The sequence below is a fragment of the Terrapene carolina genome, unplaced genomic scaffold (assembly GCF_002925995.2).
Source record: "Terrapene carolina triunguis isolate 2854851 unplaced genomic scaffold, T_m_triunguis-2.0 Scaffold96, whole genome shotgun sequence".
Classification (NCBI taxonomy): Eukaryota; Metazoa; Chordata; order Testudines; family Emydidae; genus Terrapene; species Terrapene triunguis.
This window is the reverse complement of record NW_020664447.1, coordinates 40,929,591-40,951,901: the sequence shown is the minus strand read 5'-3', so window position 1 is coordinate 40,951,901 and position 22,311 is coordinate 40,929,591. Positions and strand designations below refer to the sequence as shown.

At 44.0% G+C, this 22,311-nt stretch overlaps 1 protein-coding gene across 1 annotated transcript in view; it reads left to right on the top strand.

The window, feature by feature from the left end:
- The window catches only part of MAPKBP1 (mitogen-activated protein kinase binding protein 1), a 132,112-nt gene that overhangs the window by 103,167 nt on the left and 6,634 nt on the right, over positions 1-22,311 (top strand). Inside the window, exons 19-29 of the mRNA XM_026651296.2 lie at positions 392-455; positions 2,586-2,711; positions 8,627-8,775; positions 9,328-9,377; positions 10,467-10,703; positions 12,246-12,415; positions 14,046-14,191; positions 14,682-14,861; positions 15,978-16,056; positions 17,574-17,884; positions 18,972-19,859. Of these exons, the coding sequence (XP_026507081.1) occupies positions 392-455; positions 2,586-2,711; positions 8,627-8,775; positions 9,328-9,377; positions 10,467-10,703; positions 12,246-12,415; positions 14,046-14,191; positions 14,682-14,861; positions 15,978-16,056; positions 17,574-17,884; positions 18,972-19,859 (2,400 nt within the window). The remainder of the gene's footprint in view (positions 1-391; positions 456-2,585; positions 2,712-8,626; positions 8,776-9,327; positions 9,378-10,466; positions 10,704-12,245; positions 12,416-14,045; positions 14,192-14,681; positions 14,862-15,977; positions 16,057-17,573; positions 17,885-18,971; positions 19,860-22,311) is intronic.

The following is a 22,311-nucleotide window of genomic DNA, read 5'->3' as shown; positions in this document are numbered from 1 at the left end:
AAAATTCTGTAAAACATTTTACTGTTTATCAGCCACTTCAAATGGACTATAAACCAGCCACTCCTTTTCCAGGGAATCATAAGCCTCTCTATAATACATCTCAACAGCACCCCAAAGGATCGCTTTCCAAGGTGGGCAGATTGCTCATTCTTCATGTTCATTCAGGTGTGGGCTTTCCCACACTATGATACATCAATCAATCTTAATTCTGACCTAGAGGGACCACCTAGATGTGATAGGGGAATTTGTGTATCTCTGCTCCATGCAAACATGCTGGATCTGATCATTATTGGAGTACAGAGCTGAGTCCAGCAAATCTATTTTGCCAATGATCTGTGCTGGGCAGTGGCATGTTTCAAGAGGCGTTGTTCTTGTGTTCTGTTTTACACAGAGATTGTAACTGGGATGAAGTTCAGTAACGACTGCAAACACCTGATCTCTGTCTCTGGTGACAGGTAAGCACGGGGTTTGCTGTTGTGATATTAACTCCCTCTCCTCCTTCAGTAGAGTGTCAGTCTGTGGTTTTGTGCCATTTCATGCAGGAGTTAAACCACCTCTGCAAAGCAGGCGGAGCACACACGTTCAGGGCATCGCAATATTGTGATGGGTGTGTTGTGATGTCCAAAACAATCTCTGTGCTTCCTAGATCCCAAATAGGTGCTGCACAACCCAGGAAATCTTAGCGGGCGGAGCTGTGGAGAAGATTGGAGCTGAGTAGCAGGCGGGGCAGGATTATGCAGAGCTTTGTGTCCCTAAACTCTGTGATGTTGCCCATGAGTTATCTACACGTTTGACCTGCCCTGATACTTCATGAACAGGCTGGGTCTGCTTTCTCAGTAGTAATTCATGCTGTTGATGTCACATCCAGGAATTATAACCAATGTTGTTTTTGTGTGTGAGAGAGAAAGCTGCCCTGTGAAGGGATGCAGCTGGCCAGCCAAGGTGCCTTAGCTTCTGGCTGCAGCCTCACAACTTTGCCTCTGCTGTTTAAAAAACTAGCTGGGGAGTTTCCACTGTTCAGGAGAAGTCTGTGTAAATGTGAATGGTTTCAATAACTGGGAACAATGCTCCTGAATCTAGTCACCAGTAGGGCTGGCCACAAAACTTCTCCATTTTGCAAAACATTTTGAGGTTTTGAAATTTGTTTTCATTCTCCTGTGGAACCAAAATGAAATATTTTGATATTTTTCCATGAAAAAATTTGAGTGAGTGAGTCAGACAGACAGACACAAATGCCCACCCCAACTCCAGAATAGGGCACTTCCCTGGGAGATGCAGGTTCAAGTCCCCAGTCCAAATCTGGTAGAGCAAGGACTTGAACCTGGGTCTCCCACATCTCAGGTGAGAGTCCCAACTACCAGAAATTCCATTGAGGATCTGAGAAACTTTCCTAATGAAATTTTTGTTGAAACCAATATGTTTCTATGGGGAAAAGTTTTGTCAACATTTTTTCAACCTAGTCACTAGTACTTAGAAGTACCAAGATTCTTTTATAGGATTGTGTTACCCTAATGGCGTCTACATGAGGCTGCACTCAAGGACAATTGGGAAACTTCAGGTTGTGTAGAATGGGGCTCCCCACTTACTTAGCAATGTTTCTTGCATCTTTCTTGCTTGTTACATCTATGCTCCGTAGACTGTACTGGCTTCAGTTCATTTTCAGGTGCATCTTAATGTGTGTTTGGATCCTGTGTAAACTTTGGGGAAGTTCGAATCTAGATCCAAACTTCGTAGGCTGGGCTCCTCTCTACCTTGCATAACTAGGTGTAACATATAGTGCTGTCACTTTAAAAATATGACCAACTTGTGCCTCCGGAAAAATGATGGGGCACCAGTGCTTGCAGTGGTGGTTGCAAGCTCCTCTGATTTGAAATAACAAGAAAAGGATTTTTTTTAAAAGTCATAGTTGGACAGTTCAAAGCAAACTCCTTTGTAGCCTGGAAGGAGGTTGTAACCACCACCTTGGAATATCAATTTGCTGGCATTTGATGGGGTCTAGGAACCCTGCTAAATCCCGTTTAGGGCCAAAAGGAGTACAGCCCTTTGGTAATGACAGTACCATTACTTCCCTGTTTCTACCTCGGTATGATTAGACCCAGTGGATTAGTGGGGGATGGGGGGGGAGGGAAATCATTCAGCACTGAGAAGAGGTTGAACATCAGTGGACATGCCGTGAGGATAGGATGCTCCCCAACCTGAGGAACCCCGTAGTTTTTGTGTCTTTAAAGGATTTTTTTAAGCACTTACGGCCATAACGTCTAGCTGCTATATACAAAATTTAACAAATTACAAAATCTTACCTTACCTATGTCCCCAGAAGAGGAGCTTCAAAGCATCTATTGTTAATAGAAAAGTCTCTGCAGCCAGAGAGCCTACATATGGTCAGGCCTGTTGTGAGAGAAGAGCTTCTCTAAATGTCTGTCTCCAAAGTACCATGCAGTCTAGTTGTGCCCACTGGGCTCTGTCTTTTCCCTTTAGGTTGGTTCCCAAAACGAGAAAGGAAATTCTTAGCCTCACTGATGGAGAATATTAATAACCCTGGACTGAAAGGAAACTTAACTTGTTCACTCTTTCCCCACTTCCAGCTGTATCTTCATTTGGCGCCTGAGTTCTGAGATGACCATCAGCATGCGACAGCGGCTAGCTGACATGAAGCAAAGAGGGAAGCAGGTGGAGAAATCACCACCACACAAGACAGCTGGACTTATCAGGTGAGAGGTGCAAAGAGGGAGAACAGTTGGTGGGGCTAGATATTAGTTCGTGTGGGACATTTAAAGGTGGATTTGGGTTAACTGCAGGAGGTTGTTTTCCCTCATCAAGAGTATTTTTCCAGCTTCTCTTGCTTTTGTTGTTTGTTGGCTTTACACTGGTTTCTTTTGCTGCTTGTTCTGCATCTCTGCATTTTTGGATTTAAAACCTGTCTCTATGATCTAATGGCAGGGTACATCCAGCATCGCTTCATTCTGTGTTGTAATCTGTACTGAATGTCACAGCTCTTTAATTAATGCTGAACATGGTGTCAGAAATCTACTTTTCAAAGCAATACTGAGACAGGTACATAACATCCTGTCAAGGAGAACTTGGTAATTTATGGCTAGAGATCTCTGGGTCTATGTTAAAAACCCACCCTGTCAAAATTGGCAGCTAGATTTATGCAAAGTATGCACTGAAAAATACCTGCCATTTGTATGTTTTTTGCAGTGTTGATCTTTTTTTTTGGTGAAAAGCACTGGCAGGTCCTAAAGATCTGCTGTATTCATTGTTAACTCAGCCCCAGGAGTGGAGGTTTCAGGGAGGGTCACTTTTAAAAAATATAATTCCAAGGGAATGACTTTTGCTGGCTAGTCAGATTTTTTTTTGCTCTTACAGTAAACAAAACATGTCTAAAAATAAACCGCACAAACTGGAAACTCTGGAATAGATCTAAATTTATCCAGTGATCCTCCTCTGAACAATGGTACTCAAGTACTGAGCTCTGAGTTTCAAACAGAACAAACTCAGCTGGGAGGACTGGCTGGGCTTTTAGGGCTGTGGATCAGTTCAGTGTAAAATATGTGGCTTTATGTGCTGACATTAGTTTGGGAGAGGGAAATATCTGAGAGGGGTGGAGGAGGGAAATATCTGCAGCCCTGAGCAGGCTCACATGGTATCAAAATGAGAATTGGATCCATAAATATTTTTGGGTTTTCCCTCCTTTTCCTCCTCAAATGACTCGGAGTTAAAATCTGGATGTAAAAGTGCCGAAGTGATGAAGGTCTTGCCAGACTGGCTGTTTGAAAGAATTACAAGAACCTTCCCCTCCTTTTGGGAGCAGAGTGTGCAAGAGGAAAGTCTGTGTGCATAGTTTCACTGAGCATGGTCTAAGGTTTCCTTTCCTTGAAGTATCTCCTATCCGACATGCATGCAATAATTATTCTGGGATGCCTCAATATTGAGCCATGAAGCAGCCTTTTCTAGCCAAAATGCTAGAGCTGTAAAGCAATGTGCTTTTTATAGCAGACTCTCCATCATTCCAGCAGCTGCAACTTTGCCTTATTGAGGCGCAGTTTGTGACGGACGCTCCCAGTTTCATTTGGCACTAGGTGAGACTTGTCTCTGTCACATTCTCTTGCTGGCGGCTTGAATGGGTGCCACACCAGCACAAGCAATTTGGAAAACTTGTTTGGTGACCTCTCTGCTAGTCTGGAACACTTTAGGTTGATCAGCTTAAAGCTTGTTTTCAGTTTCGACCTGTCAGTGTGGTCACTGGATATCGGCAGACAGTTCCAGAGCATTTTGGATTGCTGGCTGAATTTGAAGGAATAGCCCACTGTGTGGAGCAGAGGAACTGAGGATCTTGAGTAAGAGTCCATGTTTTATAGATATGTAATATCTGCTCTTGTTTTGCCTTCAGAATCTGTGCATAAGTGGCTGTATAGAATTGGGTTGCTTCTTGAGGTGTAAGAGTATTGTATTGTAAATGGTCTAGGTACAAGGTCCACAGAAGCATTAAGATGCTCCATCCCCAGGGATATGTATTTATTTTGTGAGGCTCCTTTCAGAGCTGTATTGTTTACAGTTTCGGTAGGAAGCAAGGAAGGTGATCTGCTTCACCAGCTAATTGGTGCAATGCCTCCATGTTCTGAGAGTGTCCCAAGGTGGATGAGCAAAAAAAGAGAGCTTCAGAAAGTTGGAGAAGCGAGAGCACTGATTAGGCAGTGGGGAATTGAAGATTTATAATCTAAAATAATCCCGTGTCTATCCAGCTGCGACTGGCAGTGTGTGGACTGGCCTCACTGACTATTGTCCTGGAATCCCATTGTTCTGCACCCCACCTTATGTAATAATGAATTCCTTTGAGCCATTTCATTGTTATGCTTCTGTTGTTTTCTCTAGTGCATGCAATATCCCTCTGGGTTCTGCTTCTAGTCATGAGAATTGCTGATGTGTTCTCCCCATTTAACTTGAGCTGTTTGTTTGTTTGGGAAAATGTAGCCTGTGCTCATTTCATATCGCTGGTGCATTATGGGCTTTTCTGAGATATTTTTGCTTTTCATACTAGGAGTTGCGTAGAGGCTTTTAATATAATTTTGATTTTTGGTGCGAACACATTGTTTTATTGTTTGGAAAGCACTTGGTCCCGAGTTATTTGGAAGAGAGGTTTTACACTGATCTCACTGTGGAAAGTTTCAGGGATTATAGACGCATGTGTTAGCAGAATGTATTTTTAAATCCCCTTTTTGTATGATTTTATTGAAGATCTATCTTTAATAGCAAGAGATAAACTTGATTTAATTTTGGCTAGTGCTTCTAAAACCAGTGTAAAGAGTGTGTATGTGCTCTAGAGAAGCACTGTTTGTCCTTGGATTTATTCTAAATTGATAACCCCTTGTCAAATGTTTGATGAGGCAGTGGTCCATTCCAGGAAAGCTGGGTATTTCCCGTGGCTGGGAATGTGACAGGCATTTGATGTAAAATCAAGACTGGGGCCTGATTCACTACTGTTACTCCATTTTTACACCAATATAACTCCATTTTAATCAGTACCATTGTGATAATTACAAAGGGGTGAGCTTTCAATCCACAGACATTTCGAGAGAGGAAATACAGAACTGCCAGTATGTTCTGCACCCATCACCTCTTAGAGTGTTCTAACAGGATTAATATGTCCTTGAGCTCTGAGGGGGCAAGCAGCACAGGCTCAGTGTTAGAACATTTGTAAGTGTGTCTGTTATAAGAACAGTCACTGTTCTTGGATTCCCTCCCCCGCATCCTTTAAGTATGAATTAACTTCAGAACACAAAATGGCATAGTTACAATGATGTATTAATTATATAGCATTATATGGCATTTTGCAGACCAAAGACTATGTCTCTACCCCAGGGAGCTTATAGCTGAAGCCCCAATCCTGTAACTAGCCCTGAGTCGGTGGATTTCTGCACCTGCAGGGTGCCCTATTAACATCAATGGGACTTCAAATGGGCACAGGGCCACCCCCAGGGAAGGAGTTGATGTATGATCAGGACCCAAGATCAGATGATAAATTTGAGAGAAGGTAAATGCTGGATGAGGGGAGCAAGGGAGGAGAACAAGAGTTGAGGACAATAAAATAATGTGGTGGTTTAAATGAGTAACACATGTATCTTGAGATTTGTTTTTACTGTTACTTAGAGAGGAAGACTAGGGTTCATATAGGGCTGCTGGAAGAAGAGTGGGAGGAGGGTCAGGAAGAGGGTTCCAAGTTGATGGAAGAAGGCATGGAGAGCAAAATGGGCGAAGGAAATAAAGGTTGTGATTCGGTGTGTGGTTTGGACAAGTAAAATAGACATTACAGGATATAATTTTTCCAAAGCACCCAAATGACTTGGGAGCCTATGTCTCATTTTAAAAGCACCTAAACTTCAAGTCAATGAGACTTGGGTGCTTTTGAAAATATTACCTACAGTAACCAGGCATGGGAGTATATTTGAAGAACGCATGTGGCCGCATAAAGGTAGGCACAGAGAAGGGTGTCCAGAGAGTAAGGTTTGTTGTGATAATGTAGGACCAAGACTTAAAGTTGCATTAGACAGAGCCAAACTGATAACGTGTTTGATAGCTTGTGTGCAGTTTGCATTGACCTCTCTCATGGTTCTAAAATTTTGTTTACATCCCATATGTCCTTTCTTTCCCTACTAATTTTGTCAGTCCATATTTGTCAAATGGAGACCTTCTTTTGGTGTACCTTTCTGTGTGTAAATTGTATCCATTCTGGTTGATCTACTAGCCCTTCCCCACTCCCACCAGCTCCAGTATGCCCAAGAATCTCCCAAAAGGTAGCCGTGACTTGACACACAGTATAATCAATGAAGTTTGAGATATCTGACTAGTAATGTTATTAAAAAAACCTGATAAACAAAAAAATACTAACAAAACCCTCGATGGACCAAACAGAAAAACCACCATCAAACCTACCAGTGCATCAAAGGTAGCATCGTCTCCTGTGGTTTATACCATAATACACAATTTTTTAAATATACGGGATAGCCACCTGGGATATGTCTACACTGCAGCTGGGAGCAGGTCTCCAACCCATGTGGACAGACTCCTGCTGGTGGGACGTAGGCTAGCATGCTAAAATTAGCAATGTGGATGTTCTGGCTCAGGCTGGAGCTTGGACTCTTAAGCCCACCCAACCCACTAGCCTTCAGAGCCCAGACTCCCAGCCTGAGCCAGAACATCCACATTCCTCTTTTTAGTGCACTAGGTTGAGCCCCAATGGTGCTAGTCTCTCTCTACCCAGGCTGGGAGACTGGTGCCCAGCTGCAGTATGGACATACACAAAAGGTGTTATAATGCATGAGCCCTGGCAGAATTTCACTGCTCAGGCACAAGAGGCACAAAGCCTTGAGAAGGACAGACTGGAGAGACATGGAGACCAATCGGAAAGATGCAGAAACTGACAGGCGCAGATGGATAAATCAGAGAAGGGCAATCTGCAATTGAACCATTTTGCTGGAAGAATCTACTAAGAAAACTTTCAGCTCTATTCTGTACCCTACTCTTAAAATATTGAAAGTCATCTGAAAAGGTGTGGGTAAGATCCCTCTACACTTCCATATAAAATAGAAATTAAAGTGTCACCATAGTATAGAGGATCCTATTTTAGTACTGCCTGAAGTTTGTAAATTGCAGGAGAATTTGGTCCCTAGCCAGATGTTTCTGTATTTGATAGATGAGTTATTTTTGTCTCCTGAATGTCTTGCACTTGACACCCACCCACAGCCCTCTGTAAAGGTTGCTAATGTTACACTGGGCTCTCTTGCCCAAGGTCACAGCATGGGTGCTGTGCTGACTGATGTGTCAAAGGCTTTTAATTTATTTAATTGCACTTTGTTACTTCAGCTGATTTGGTTCAGCTCTAATTTGACTGAGTGGGTAAAATGTCTCTTGTGCTCATAAGTCCTTTGTTGATGGAAATTTATGCTTGGGGTGCCTCTGGGATCCATGCCAGAAATGCCTCTCTTATCCATTTTGATTAAAGATCTATCCAAGGTATGTTTGACATTCTTCAGTGTGCCCCAAGGCTGACACCACAGCATGGTGATGTTATGGTGCATGGGCTGTGCACGCGAGGTCACTGGGGTATAATAGGTTTGCATCCAGGAATCAAACTGGTCTTTCTTACAATATCCATCTGTTTCTCAAATGTCAAACTGCCATCAAAAGGAACATCTTGTGATGTTTATGTTGCATAGAATGCTCCAACAAAGGAAATTGTTTCTCTCTCTTGAATAGGTCCTGACAATCTTGACCTTAAATTTGGCTATCTACAGTATTACTGTTGAATATTGGTTTAAATTGGAAGATGAAACTACAGTTGTACTTTGCTCAGCTCTAGTGAATGCAGTTCTATTCAAGATTCTCTAACTCTTCCTAACACATGAACATGCTGGACTGCCGCTGGGCTGGTCTATTTCTTTGCACCTTTGAACAGTGGCTCAGTCAGGTTTTGCAGGAGGATCAGGGAAATGTTTGGAGAAATTGGTACACCTTGCTAATTGTGCTGTATGATGGGTGTAAAGTGGGAGTACCGGGTTGCGTATGGGGGTTTCTTATGATATACTGTAATGTTGTCCAAATGTTCCTTCTGATTCCTTCATCCCAGGCATGAATCTACCTCTGTCCTATCGCCAGTGCCAGTGCTTTCATCAGACAGTGACAAAGATGGTGAAGATGAAGGAAATGATGAAGACGAGTTAAATGGGCTACAGTCTTTCCAAATTCAATCCAGCTGCAACCCTGAGAGAGACTCAGGTATAAATGGGAAAGGAGAGGGGCATGGACTGAGAAAAGGGAAGGGGACTTGAGCCTCGGCAGACTTGTGAGGCTGTATGGGGCAGAGAAAAGACATGGGAATAGCGAAGGTGCAATCAAGTGCAGGCAGGAAGGGAAATACCAAGAGAATATTTTGGGGATGGGAGCAGAGGGGGGATGAACAGCCATACTTGCCTATGCCGACCTGGAGAGAGGCTGATTCTGACTTCCCTAATGAGAATTTTCAACAGGTTCTTACTGATTCTGGTTGGCCAAAGAGGTTTTCAATCAGAGCTATGGGGGCTATTAGTCTAGTGACTCCTCGGGCTTCTGATTCTTCAATAAAAAGCCACAGAGGTCAGTGGACGCTTGAAGAAACCAGATCCAGGCTTCTAATGGTGTCTGCCGTACCTGCTTCTAGGAGTTATCGTTACTGGGGACAGGTATCACAAGTGAAAATGCAGTAGCCATGAGGCTTTAGAGGAAAGAAAGGGGGATAAAATAGCCTTACTGGCCAGGATGCCAACTAGATATAGTTTTTTCTCTTTTCAGATCCAGACCTTTCCCTCTCAAGAAGCCTCTCCCATTGGGAAATGAGGAGGGTGAGTCACTAATTCTTTAAAATTTTTCTTCTCATCATAAGGAAGAGTATCTATGGAGACCAGAAACTACTAATCCTGGTTGATGGTAGGAATACTGCAGTGAGAAATCTCCCAGTGCAGGAATCCCATTGCTGTGGCCATTCTGTGAGGAAGCATTCAATTGGGAGGAAGTGTCCAGTACTACCATGTACTGATTGTGGCTAGTGGATAAGAACAGCCATGCTGAGACAGACCAATGGTCCATCTAGCCCAGTATCCTGTCTTCCGACAGCGGCCAATGCCAGGGGGGTCAGAGGGAAAGAACAAAGAACAGGGTAGTTATCGAGTGATCTATCCCCTGTCATCCAGTCCCAGCATCTGGCAGTCAGAGGCTTATGATTTTGTAGAACATGATCATCATAAAAATTAACCCTGGAATAGATCTAACTGTACTGGATCATCTAGTCAGTCAGTCCCATTGTTGGTGGAGGACAGGATGTGAGAGAGAGTTTTTAAAATGTTAAAAGGATCTGGCTGGAAATCCTAGTCCATATAATAAAATCACCTCTTTACCCATTGTTACTATTGAGTGCAGCAGAGTCTCGGTGTCTCAGTTTGTGCTAATAGCATGAGACCCAGCACTCGTGGGCTTTCACACTGCCTTACACAGATACAGCTAGTAGCTATATTGGAGAGTCTTGGGGTTTCTCAACATCTCACACAGGCTGGATACTCTTCCATATATATTTAGGACCCTTTGGGGCAATTCTTTACCTCTGGTATCATGCTCCTTCACTTCAGTCCTGAATAATGAGCCTTTAGGAGGATACGTTGCTTGAGGTTGAAATTTAACTGAACCACTTTGTCTTGACATGAAAACTTTTGAATTGGTTTCTTTGGTTAATTAAATTTTGTTACAATGAGGGTGCACTTGGATCATCTTCACATTGAGGCTCTTATAACAAAAGCTTTCTGTATGACTAAGGGTTTTTGGGTTTAGGAAGATGCATAGACAACTATTTTGACTTGATCCTAGGTTTTCTCTTCTATTTCTCCATAAGCAGAATTTTACCTCCAATGCTCTTATCTTTTTCTTTCGACTTCCTCCAGGCGAAAGAGATTGCAGAGATCCAACGTTCAGAGACTGCAATGAACAAGATTCCCCGGCAGCGGGGCCGTTGGTCCCAGCCAACCAGTAACATAGAGTTGACGGTTAAATCCATGCTGGACTTGCGCCAGCTGGAGTCTTTCTCAGTCTCTCGATCCCCCAGTCGAGACTCGCTGTCCCAGACCAGCAATGGGGATGACAGAGAAGAGCATGCTGATCTCTCTCTGCACGTCAACAAGGTAACAGTGGCTGTGGATTCAACATACAGGCAATGGGAAACCCAAGGCTTTCCACAGGAGCCTTCCTGGAGTTCTTTGACCGCTGCTGGCCAATGGGAATTGAGTCTGACACAGTAATGCCTGGTTGATTTCCTGCACTTTATTTCACTTGAATCTATTACTGGTAGCCAGGTGACCTTTGTCTAGAACACTCCTCCTCATTGAGCCATGGTTCCTCAGTTTCAGGAATGGCTGACCTGCATGTCGTTTGAGGCCCACAGAGTTCTAGTGCAGCCTGTGATTGAGTTTATCTTTAACACAGTGCTGTGGCCTGTGAAGACTATAGGTCTTAGTAAGCAATGAATTATCTTGCTCCAGAGACTACTTAGATCAAGATGGATCATTCTGTGCTGGTACCTAACTTCAGTGGAGTTACTCCTGCTTTATGTTGGTATAAGTGGACACGCTAAGCTGGGGGAGAGGTAGATATGCTGGAGGGTAGGGATAGGGTCCAGAGTGACCTAGACAAATTGGAGGATTGGGCCAAAAGAAATCTGATGAGGTTTAACAAGGACAAGTGCAGGTCCTGCATTTAGGATGGAAGAATACCAGGCATGGCTATAGGCTGGGGACTGACTGGCTAAGTGGCAGTTCTGCAGAAAAAGACCTGGGATTACAGTGGACGAGAAGCTGGGTATGAGTCAACAGTGTGCCCTTGTTGCCAAGAAGGCTAACGGCATATTGGGCTGCATTAGTAGGAGCATTGCCAGCAGATCGAGGGAAGTGATTATTCCCCTCTATTTAGCACTGGTGAGGCCACATCTGGAGTGTTGTGTCCAGTTTTGGGCCCCCCACTGTAGAAAGGATGTGGACAAATTAGAGAGAGTCCAGTGGAGGGCAATGAAAATAATTAGGGGGCTGGGGAACATGACTTATAAGGAGAGGCTCAGGGAACTGGGGTTATTTAGTCTGCAGAAGAGAAGAGTGAGGGGGGATTTGATAGCAGCCTTCAACTACCTGAAGGGGGGTTCCAAAGAGGATGGAGCTCAGCTGTTCTCAGTGGTGGCAGATGACAGAACAAGAAGCAATAGTCTCAAGTTGCAGTGGGAGAGGTCTAGGTTGGATATTAGGAAAAACTATTTCACTAGGAGGGTGGTGAAGCACTGGAATGGGTTACCTAGGGAGGTGGTGGAATCTCCATCCTTAGAGGTTTTTAAGGCCCGGCTTGACAAAGCCCTGGCTGGGATGATTTAGTTGGGGTTGGCCCTGCTTTGAGCAGGGGGTTGGACTAGATGATCTCCGGAAGTCTCTTCCAACTCTAATCTTCTATGATTCTAAGTGAGAGGAGAATCAGGATCAGTGTGTGTAGTAGCTGGTTGACCTTGTCAGATGGGGGTATGTATGTTTGTGTGTGGGAGGGGAGATGGGACAGGGCCAATGAAAAAAGTGCTGTTTTCTAATTGCACCCCTTGCTGTAGTTGGCTCTATATAACTCCCACACTGCCCTGCTGACGTCAAGGAAATACACTAGTAACCTCTACTATTTCTGTATTTCTGCACCAGGTTGGAGACTCCATAGCTCCTCAGGACAGCCGGCCTTGCGTCCGACCCCAAATGATTCGGCTTGTGTCCTGTGAAGAGGGGGTTTTCACTCAGGAACTGGAGCCCTTTGAGAGTGAGGAATGTGTAATCTACCCTGAACAAGATGAGATCCACCCCACCGACAGTAGCAGGTTAAAAAAGCCAAACAATCTCTTCTGTGTATGGCTAAGCCACTGCTGCATCGTTTTCCTTGTCTGCAGCTGTGGTAACTTGGGTGAGGTGATTTATTGTCAGGTCGATGCTGGACATATTTAGTTAAGGACTTCACTAATACACTCCCGATTCTAAAGGGAGCTGAACCTCGGGTTCAGTAAAACAATCTCTGCTTGCGAGCAAGCCATGCATGTCGGCAAACTCCTCCAATTTCTCCTTGAAATAGACAACTTGGAAGAACCTCTCTTTTTCTTCCTCCCTTATGTGGGTTGAATTTAAGTAATGGAAAATCTTATGCTGGAAACCCTCCTGACGGTGGAGATGTATTTGGCTGTGGAATGACCATCCTAGGGATGTGGAGGATACCCGCTTGTTTGGGACATTTTAAAACTAGGCTGGACAAAGCTAATGAACCGGCATGCGATGACTGCATCAGCTAAATGGAATCAGAGAGACTAAGAAGACCTTTTGTCTTCCATTTTCTCTTCTTCCTTTCTATTTTAGACCATTCCACTTTACACCTTCACTCCCCCTATTTCCTTTTCTGAATAACACTCCCTCTCCTTCCACTAATTCCCCCACCCCCATTCCAGTACAGAGTAACAGTTGTGAGTTTTAGGTGAGCTCTCATAGAATAGTGCATGCCAACTTTATGTAGCTGAAACTTTTAGCCACCCTCATTTCCCCCCACCCCCGCCCCGGCAACCCAGTTTCTCTTTATTTATGTTTTTAATTTTATAGTAATAATATTTAGACAGAGCAGGCCTATATGCAGTTCCAGCATGTTAGAAAGGGAGGGCCTGTGGTGGTGTTGGATACAGATTGGACATGTTACAAAGCACACACAGTTTGCAAGCTGTCAGGGCTAATCTCCCTACAGTTATCTTACAGTAAATATCTGTCATAGTGACTTTCATGTTCCAAGTCAAATCTTAGAGCCTGGGCTCAACTTGTGTCTGAATCCAAAGTATTCCATGAAATGGAACACTCTAATCTTCACAAATAAGGTGAAAGGATACCATTGGCCTTGCTCTTTGATGTGGAGCTGGGACAAGAGCAAGGATTCAAATCTTCTAATGCTGACTTCCATGCAGTATTCACTGATGAAAATCAGTCTTGCTGTCCTCAGAATCTGCTTTATTTCACAACACTAAGACCCTCAGAGAAACAGGATATAAGAGTGTGGAAAGACACTGGCTTAGGCCTCAAATTGTGGAAAAAACTGAGTTTACAAAATCTGTAACTAGGAATGTTATGGAAAATACCCCTTCTTTTTTTTTTCTTTTTTTTTCTAAATGGACTAGTGCATTCATTTTCTTGCAGTGTTGGAAATCCAACCACAGCAGCTCTGTTAGTGCCTGAGAATCAAAATGTGAAACTGAGTATAATCAGAAAGTGAAACAGACCAGTTTGATTTTTCCTGTCCAAGCCTAATGAAATGCAAAAATAAACTGTATAAATGGTAAAAGAAATAAACTTAATTTTTTAATAACTTTTTTTTTAAAATAATCAAAGGTGTTACTAACACAAGTAAGGACTCTAAAAATTATAATCTTTAACTGGACAAAGCATCTCTTCTAGTTTGTACTCTTCCTGTCTCTCTTGTAGTGAGTTCCAGGTAAAAGCTCTGCCCCATGGGAAGCTAGTTAGAGGTTACCACAGCAACGGATGCCCTGATAAGCACAGTCCTGACAGTGCTTGCTCTGTAGATTACAGTAGCAGTCGCCTCTCCAGCCCAGATCATCCAAATGAAGGTGAGATGTGAATACATGTTATGAGCCCATTTTCACACCACATGGAACACTGCAGAAGCTTACTGGAATCGTTCACTGCCAGGCTTGGTGGCAAATTGGACTCAAAGACGTGATGTGATTTTTGGGGAGCTGGGGTGATGCTACTTTCCTATTAAAGCTCACCCTGGTATAAAGATTCAGGTACTTCTGAATATGCACTTCCCTGAGTACATTTGAGAGGGGTTAAAGGGTGAAGTGGATTGCTGCCTGCTCCCTTAACTACCTGCACAGTCAGACCACTCTATGCTGTTGTCCTTGTGGGCTGTGCTGCCTGTGTAATATTGTACATCTGGGAATTGCATCCTAATGGCAGTAATGCTGATTTGCTGGTGCTCTGACCTTAGTCCTTAATGTATCACCTTCATGAGTAGCTTCTTCTAAGAATGATGTTCAGTTGTGGCCAGGATGCAGACATTATTGTGACTGTACATTATTTTCCACATCCTTCCAGATTCTGAGAGCACAGAGCCCCTCAGTGTGGATGGTGTCTCAGACCTGGAGGAACAGGTGGATGGGGAGGACGAGGAGGATGCAGGCACTAGCATGCTGGAGGGAGAGGTCCCCAAGACTCCAGATCAGGAGAAGTTCCTCAAGCAGCATTTTGAGACTCTGGTCAATGGTGGTGAAAAAGGTACACCTTCAAACCCAGTGGAAGAACTTTCTCCCTGGTGAGATTTTGATAGCTCCAGACCCATCTGCTTTATAAAACCAAGTAGACCCAAAGGTTCTGTCTTGCTGTGGCTCACACTTTACAGCTGAACCTTGCCTGTGTGTGGTGGGGAGGTGGTAGGGGTGAAGCAAAGTAGAAAGGCCTAAAGAAAAGGGTGTCTGATAACTCCCACAATGTGCAGATGAGAATGTGTGTAAGGAAATGTGGCTATAAAAAGGAATCCTTGTTTCTTGGGTTACTGCAATGTTTTTCAACCTGGGGGTTGTGACCTCCAGGCGGGTCGCGGGACAGGTTTAGGGGGGTCCTGGGCTCGGGCTGTCAGCCCCAGCCCCAGGCGATAGAGCTGGCGCTCGGCAGTTTCAGTCCCCTACCTTTTCAGGTCTTAGTAGGGGTGGAGAGTCACGATTTTTTTTTTCAAGTCCAAAGGGGGTCACCAGCACAAAAAGGTTGAGAAACACTGTGTTAGTGAACTGTTCTTGTTGACCTGGTGAAGCGCTGTCCTTGGAATCTGGGAGTCACATTCTCTTGTCCCATCTCTAGTTTTGCCGTGTAAATGAATTAAGTGGTCAGTGTGTCCATCTGTATAATAAGATGGGGGGGGCCTCTAGTGGTGCATATTTGCATAGCAAACATCACAAAAGACAGATGAGAAGCGGGACAGAGGGAGAGAATGAGGACATCAAATTGGAAAAAGAGATTTAGTTTGTATCAGTTGTTTCAGGGATCAGAGTGTCTTGCTAGTCATGAGAATGATTGTAGCTAGCATCGTCCCTGCATGCTGTTTATTTTTCTCCCACAAGCCTAGATACAGGATAAGAAGAATCTATGGGGAAAGGAAGAGGAATATCCTTAGGGAAACCCTTCTTTCTTTTAATACAGTTTGAGGCTGGGGAATTGTGATGTGCTGAGTAGAATAGAAAAGGGCAGCAGGAGATAAAATTATTCTCTGTGTTGTCTTATTGCCTCAAGCAGTTCTGAAATGGAGTAGCACCTGCTAGACTTCATCTGAAGAAACGTCATTTGTCCTAATGTTTGCATCTTGTTATATAATTTACACATTTCCCCCTGAATCCACAGGTGGATCATGTAGGACCCTGGAGAGAACTGAAAATATCAGCATTTCTTCTCGCTTTCTCTCCCAGTCCCCAGCTCTCAGGTACAGCTCTGCTTTTTTTAGTAATGTGAATAGATTTCTTCCTGGGCACTGGTCTAAAACATGCCAGCAGCCTTCTGGGTTTGACATACCTTGGCACAGTGGTCTCTTTGGATGCGGACCTGGCAGGCTGGCTGCAAACTGTCACAGATCAGATTGTCCATTCTGTATCCTCTTAGTTGCTCTACATCGGCCTAAAGTGACACTGCTTCTTCTCTAATTTGCTTTTCACCATTTATGCTCTGTTTTATTTTCTGCATTTCATTCAGCTTGGACAATGAAAATGTGCTAGTCAGTTTTGTTTTTGTTTATAGTCAGTTCCTAATCAGCTTCATTTCTGGTTTCCATTGAGTGTCTAGGTTATAAACACTGCAGGGGAATTTATTTCCTCTAAAATTAACTGTTTCCATTGAAATTAAAATGAAACAAAAATAATGGAAACACTTCTACTGATTTTTAAAAGCTTTATTAAACACAACATCTAAACTTTGGGTTCAAATTGACTTGAGAGCATCATTTTAAACTGAGCGAGGTTCACCTTTAGCATTCACAAGTTGTGTCCACATTAAGGGTTTTAGAGAAACTTCCTGCCATTGCTTTAGTGGCAGTGCAGGTTCCACTCCAGAGGTAGTGTAGATTGCCTACTAGTGTTTTTGCCACTGGGTTGTGTACTCCTGCTCATCACAGGGTTAGTCACCATCTACTGGCATTTTGCCACCGTGGTTGATGCTAGCACTTCTACTGTTACTAGCTTTAGGAGAGCTGCAGTTGTGCCACAGCAAAACTGGGAGCTTTCCAGAAAAGTCCAGTTTAAAGCAGCTGTAGGGTAAGCTGCATACATTCATGAATATGTGATGGAGTTTTTATCTGCCCATCTGCCAATCCAGCTAGGTGGAGCAGAGACTGTGGGGGCGCGGGAGGGGGTTGGGGGTAATCCTACTTTCCCCTGCCTTAGAGGAAAAATGAAAATGATGGTACTTCTAGTGCCTTTCACTTAAGGAGAACAAAAGATTTTCCAAACACGCAGCTCGTAAGATACTGACCAGCTTTGATGTGTGTTATGCCAGGACTGACCAATTGCCAAATGTGCTGGGGGATCCTCTGGGGAGCAGTCTAGTGGAAGGAGAGTGGGTTTTTGGTGTTGACAAACTGAGCTGGGAGGGACCAGTCCTGACCTGATCTGACCCATTCCTCCCCGATAGAATCTCTCGTTCTCTCCTGGCTTGCCTTCTTGCTAAGTCCCTCCATGAAACACATGACCCAGGGCTATTGGCGGTTCTTAGTGCTCATCCTATCACCCAGGATAGGATGGTTTGAGACCACTGCTGCCTTAGGGGAAAATAGAACAGTGTGGTGACAGTACAGGTTGATTTGACATGTCACTCTCCATTTGTCGAGATCTTTGCCCCTGAGAAGCTGGCGTAATAATTTTGTACTTCTTTACCCAACACCATCTATTTATTTATTTATGATTCATTTATTGCAGCCTTGAGAGTCTTATCTCTGCCTTATCTCTGTAGGCGTTTGTCACGCTCCTCATCAAATCTGATACTGGATCAAAAGCCCATTGAGGCTTCAGCCCAGTCAAAGCAGGTTTCTGTCAACCTGCTGAAAAATGGGAACAGCCATTGTAATGCTGCCTTGGAGAATGACAGCCTTCTGGATGATGTAAATTCCTACCGGTCCATTTACACCCAAAGAAAACGGAAGTCAGCAGTGGAGACCAATAGGCTTGCAGTGGGACCTGGAAGAGTTATTGCACCCTTTCCAGAGGGTACTGGGAATGTGGGGATGAGGAAGTCCCAGTCAGTTCATGACCTCCTTCACGACGGTAAGGAAGTGGATGGGACTGCAGTGTAACTCCAAGAGTAAATGGGGGCGGGGGGACTGAGTTTGAGTAGAGATGTAAATTAATCATAGTTCTTGTGGTAGGTGAGCTACAGGATCTGGGATCCTTAACTCTTAGTCTGCCAAGGAAAATATCCTTAATTACCCAGCAGACTAGTCGGTGGCTCCCACCAACGGTTGGCTCTGGCCGGGTTAGCTGGCCTTCCAAATGAGTGGGAGGAATAGAGGGGTTGGTGAGGATAGAGTTCAACTTTCATTTTGACTCTGAAATACTGGAAGCAAAAAAACAACAACCCCCAAACAAAACAAGTCAATGTTTGCCATTGTTGTTGCATTCTGTCAAGGGGAGGGAAGTACCCTGTGGCAGTGAACTGGAAATGCCGAACTAATGACTTTGTGGGTTGGCCAAGCTGCAGTAGCAAAGGCTGGACATCCTGAAATTGCTATACTCTGTGTCCACTGTGAAGTGAGTCAGCATTCTTGGCCAAGCCCTCAGTCCTCAGCATACGGCCGCCATCCTCATAACTAGCACTCTCTGACAGCCTCAGCAGGGAGGCCAAGGATGGAATGAGCCGTGAACAAAGAACTCCTCTCTGGTCAGAGGTGGTTGCAGTAGGTCAGGATTGGTCAGGACGAGTTCAGGATTGAGGCACATTGCCTGGGCAACATCGTGGCCCTTTCACCAGCACTAAATTCACTATTTTTTGTTAAAACCACACTGCTCTATGTAAATGAGTAGGCTGAGGAGAGATGAGAAATGAGGACTTTCACCTGCTTCCTCTGGTTTCCTCTCTCACTTAAAAATCCTAGTTTCTAAGGTCTTCTAGTCTTAGACCTTATGGGAGGGTCTTCTTCTTAAGGTAAGCAACAATGCCTCTAGGGAGTGAAGGAGGAGCAGGAGCTCATCTTTCAGATCTGTCAACATTAATACTGTTGCAGTTGTTCTAAATGCCTCTGTTCCAGAAGCTGAGCTGAAGTTAATAGGTTGGCGCAGTTGTGGTTCTTTCTGATTGCACAGTTCACTGCAGCCTTTATCTAGTTTTGTACATTTGTCTGTTTAATTTTCACAGATAAGAGTCCAGGAGTGATATCCTCTACCAAGCAGCGTCCTCAGACACTAGTGGTGGTTGAGAAGGATCCAAAACCTAATCATTGCAGGCCATTGTCTGCAAGTCTGCTGAAGATGGATGGGTCCAGCTCCCTGCTGGTCAAAGACAGTAAGGTTGTAAAATCAAAGTCCTACATGAATCCCACAACCAGCTTCATGGCCAAGATGTCACGCAGCATCTCTGTAGGGGAAAATCTATGCCTTGGTGACTCTGTTGAAACACTGACTGAGGAGAGGACCAGCCCACAGGGGCCTGAGAAGACACAGATAACTCCCCCAGCGGAGACTGAGAAGAACAAGCCACCTACAAAAGAAAATGTCCCAGGGAAGCCAGCCCTTCAGCAAGTTGTAAGCTGCTCATCACCCAAGTCCTTCCACAGCAAGTTGGCATCATCAAACCGGGCACACTTGATCCTTGACATCCCCAAACCATTGCCTGACAGACCCACCTTAGCTTCTTTCTCACCCACCGCCAAATCAAAAACCCCACTCGAACTGGAGTCTCCTCAGTCACCTGCTGGGGTCTGTAAAAAGAAATCTTCTCTTCCTGAGGGACGGGCCTTCAAGAGGGAGAGCCCAACTGCTGTGTCTGTTGGACCTGCTAAAGAGAGCCCAGTGGAGAATCCAGCACTGAGGATAGATTGCCAGGATGAACCAGGGGTCACTAATCCAAAACTGAAAGAGTTTTCAGAAGGCTTGCACCCAAGGGCTCCTGAAAGCACAGTGCCCAGATGCAGAGAGAGGTTCTCCAGCATTGGCTGTGTGCTAGACAACCCACTTGGACTTTGTCCACTAGACCCCATCAGGCCAAGGTCTCCCACAACAGTGGCTGCCTCGGCACAGAACTCAGGTGTGCATGGATACCCATCTCTAATCTTCTTCCCCCTTCTGTCTCCTGTCTTTGTGAACCGCTTCACGATTCCATCACATTTCTTTACGTCCAGCTTCTGGCCTGTCTCGTCTTGTCTGCACCTGTCTCGTTCCATAAGTCACCCCCTCAATGGTGAGACATTTCAGTCTAACATCTTTTACTCTGGCTTGAATTTCTGTTTCCTCTCTGTCTTGTGTCTTACATCATGTTTAGTCAGATAGCAGCCAAATGTTCTGCAGATCTTGTAGCGTCCAAGTTTCCCTAAAGGGAATGGCAGGTGGAATGCAATACACACGTATAGACACGGTGAGGATTCTTAGCTTGCTAGCTTTTGGGGTTGAAGAAAAAGGTGTGGGGTTAATACTCTATAACTTCTGAATTATTTATAAATGGGAGGGTGTCAGCTGGAGGGTTACTCCCCAGCCCAAATAAGAACTAATGCCATGCCCCAGTCTGTTTCCAGCCTTCCCCTCAGGGCACAATCTGTTCGTTTAATAGAAAACTCATGGGTAACATCAAAACAAAGCAATTTCCGTGCTCCACGGGGGCTACAGTCCCCAGTGACTTTTCCCTTGCCTCTCTGTTATTCTCCAGAAAGGGATACTCTTCCTTTGAATCCATTGCTATGTCATGTGACAGGTGGGGTAGTCCTTAACCCTTTCCTGGCTGTTTTAACTTGTCATCGGGGCCAGTGTATAGGGCATTGGACTGTTTGAAAGGTCAGACAAACTCTTAACTCATCTTCTTTCCCAGTATTGTTAACCAAGCTGTGTAGGGAAATAAGTCACCTTTTATTATCTTCTGCTTGTCAGGGTCCTTCAGTAATGCTAGCTTCCTCTCTACAGCGGTGAACTGTGAGGTTACAAACAATGGGTTGTGACCCCTCTGATAGAAGCAGTGGATTGTAAAAGGAAAGCTTCATTTCTTATACACACACACACAGCCTGGCAGTCAAAAAAAAAAAAATGTAGAAAAAGTGTGTTCACTGAAAGCTTGTGAAGAGAGGTTTTTATCTAGATGTGGGTTTTTTTGTATTTTAGTAGTGCCTAGATGCCCTGATCTAGATTGAAGCCCCTTGTTGTACTAGGCACGCTACACACCTCTACAACAAGACACATGGTCCTAGGCCTGAAGAGCTCACAGTTTAATACTACACAGTAGTTAAGTTTCAGAACAATGAGTATATTTGGGCTTTTCAAGAGCTAGCACCTACTTGGAGCTATGGAATCTGATTCTACAACATAATGTCACAGACCAGCTATTTTCACTGGTGTGTTTGTTTTTTTTCCTAGATTTGAGAGTCAGAGCAAAGGTCACATGACTTTTGGGGTCAGTTAACAGGACGTTTCAGCCCAAGATCTGTAAAGGAGACACAGATCTGCAGCTAGAAATCCACCACCACCAAAAAAAAAAAAAAAAAAAAAAAAAAAAAAAAAAAAGGCAAACAGGAAATGAAAGGCTCATACAGCCACATTTTTTTAAATTTATATGTACCGGTAATATACAGCAAGCACTTTGTAAAAGGACGTTAATACAGCAGGGTTGTTTGAGCTAATCGATAGGGAATTAGAATGAGGGTTAGAGACCTGAAGTTTTTATCCTTGTTCTGCTAGTGACTCACTCTGTAACATTGGGGAAGTGACTTGACTTCTCTGTCCCTCAGTTTCCCTTCTATAAATAGAATCTATAAAATGTGGGGATAAAGATATCTATCTTTGCAAAGTACTGTGAGATCTAGAGATAGAAAGTGTTGTAGAAGTACTAAATATTGTTGTCATTACCATGTTAACTGACCTTTGTCTGTTTCTGAAGAGGTACTGTCTCCACCTCTGAGAGCCTGTAGCTGAAAATGCCCACTCACCCAGGCATTTTTACAGCCTCTCTGTGCTGGTGGTTCACAGAGCAGAAGGACAGCATAAGTTGAAGGTCATGGGAGAAATCCAGAAATGGTGCTGAACAGAAAGGGTTTTGCTGTGTTTCTAATTTAGTAAGGATCATCGACAAGAAAATTGAAGCCACTGTGTTCAGACTATTGGTGATTCAGGAGGCGAAGATTGCATGGATCTGAGATGCTGTCTGGGAGCATCAGCATATGCCACTGGCTCATCTGTTCTTCATGTATTTTTTTTTTTTTTTTTAATCTTGATGCCTGGGGCTAGGTTCCCCTTCAGCCTTTCAAAGGATGGCATCTCTAGTTCAGAAGTACAGAATTACAATGTTCTTATGACCACTTTTTATTTTCTAGGTAACTAAAGGAGTTTGAATAGTACTGTCCAGTGCCTTTCAGAGCAGGAGATAATAGCTGCAATTATGCCTGTGTGTCTGTCTATTTGTGTTGTGTTTAAAGACTGCCCACCTTCAGCTGTTAGACTGGTGGGTTAATAGGGGATATTAAGTGTATAGCTGAAGTTGTGCTTTTGATTTTTTTTAT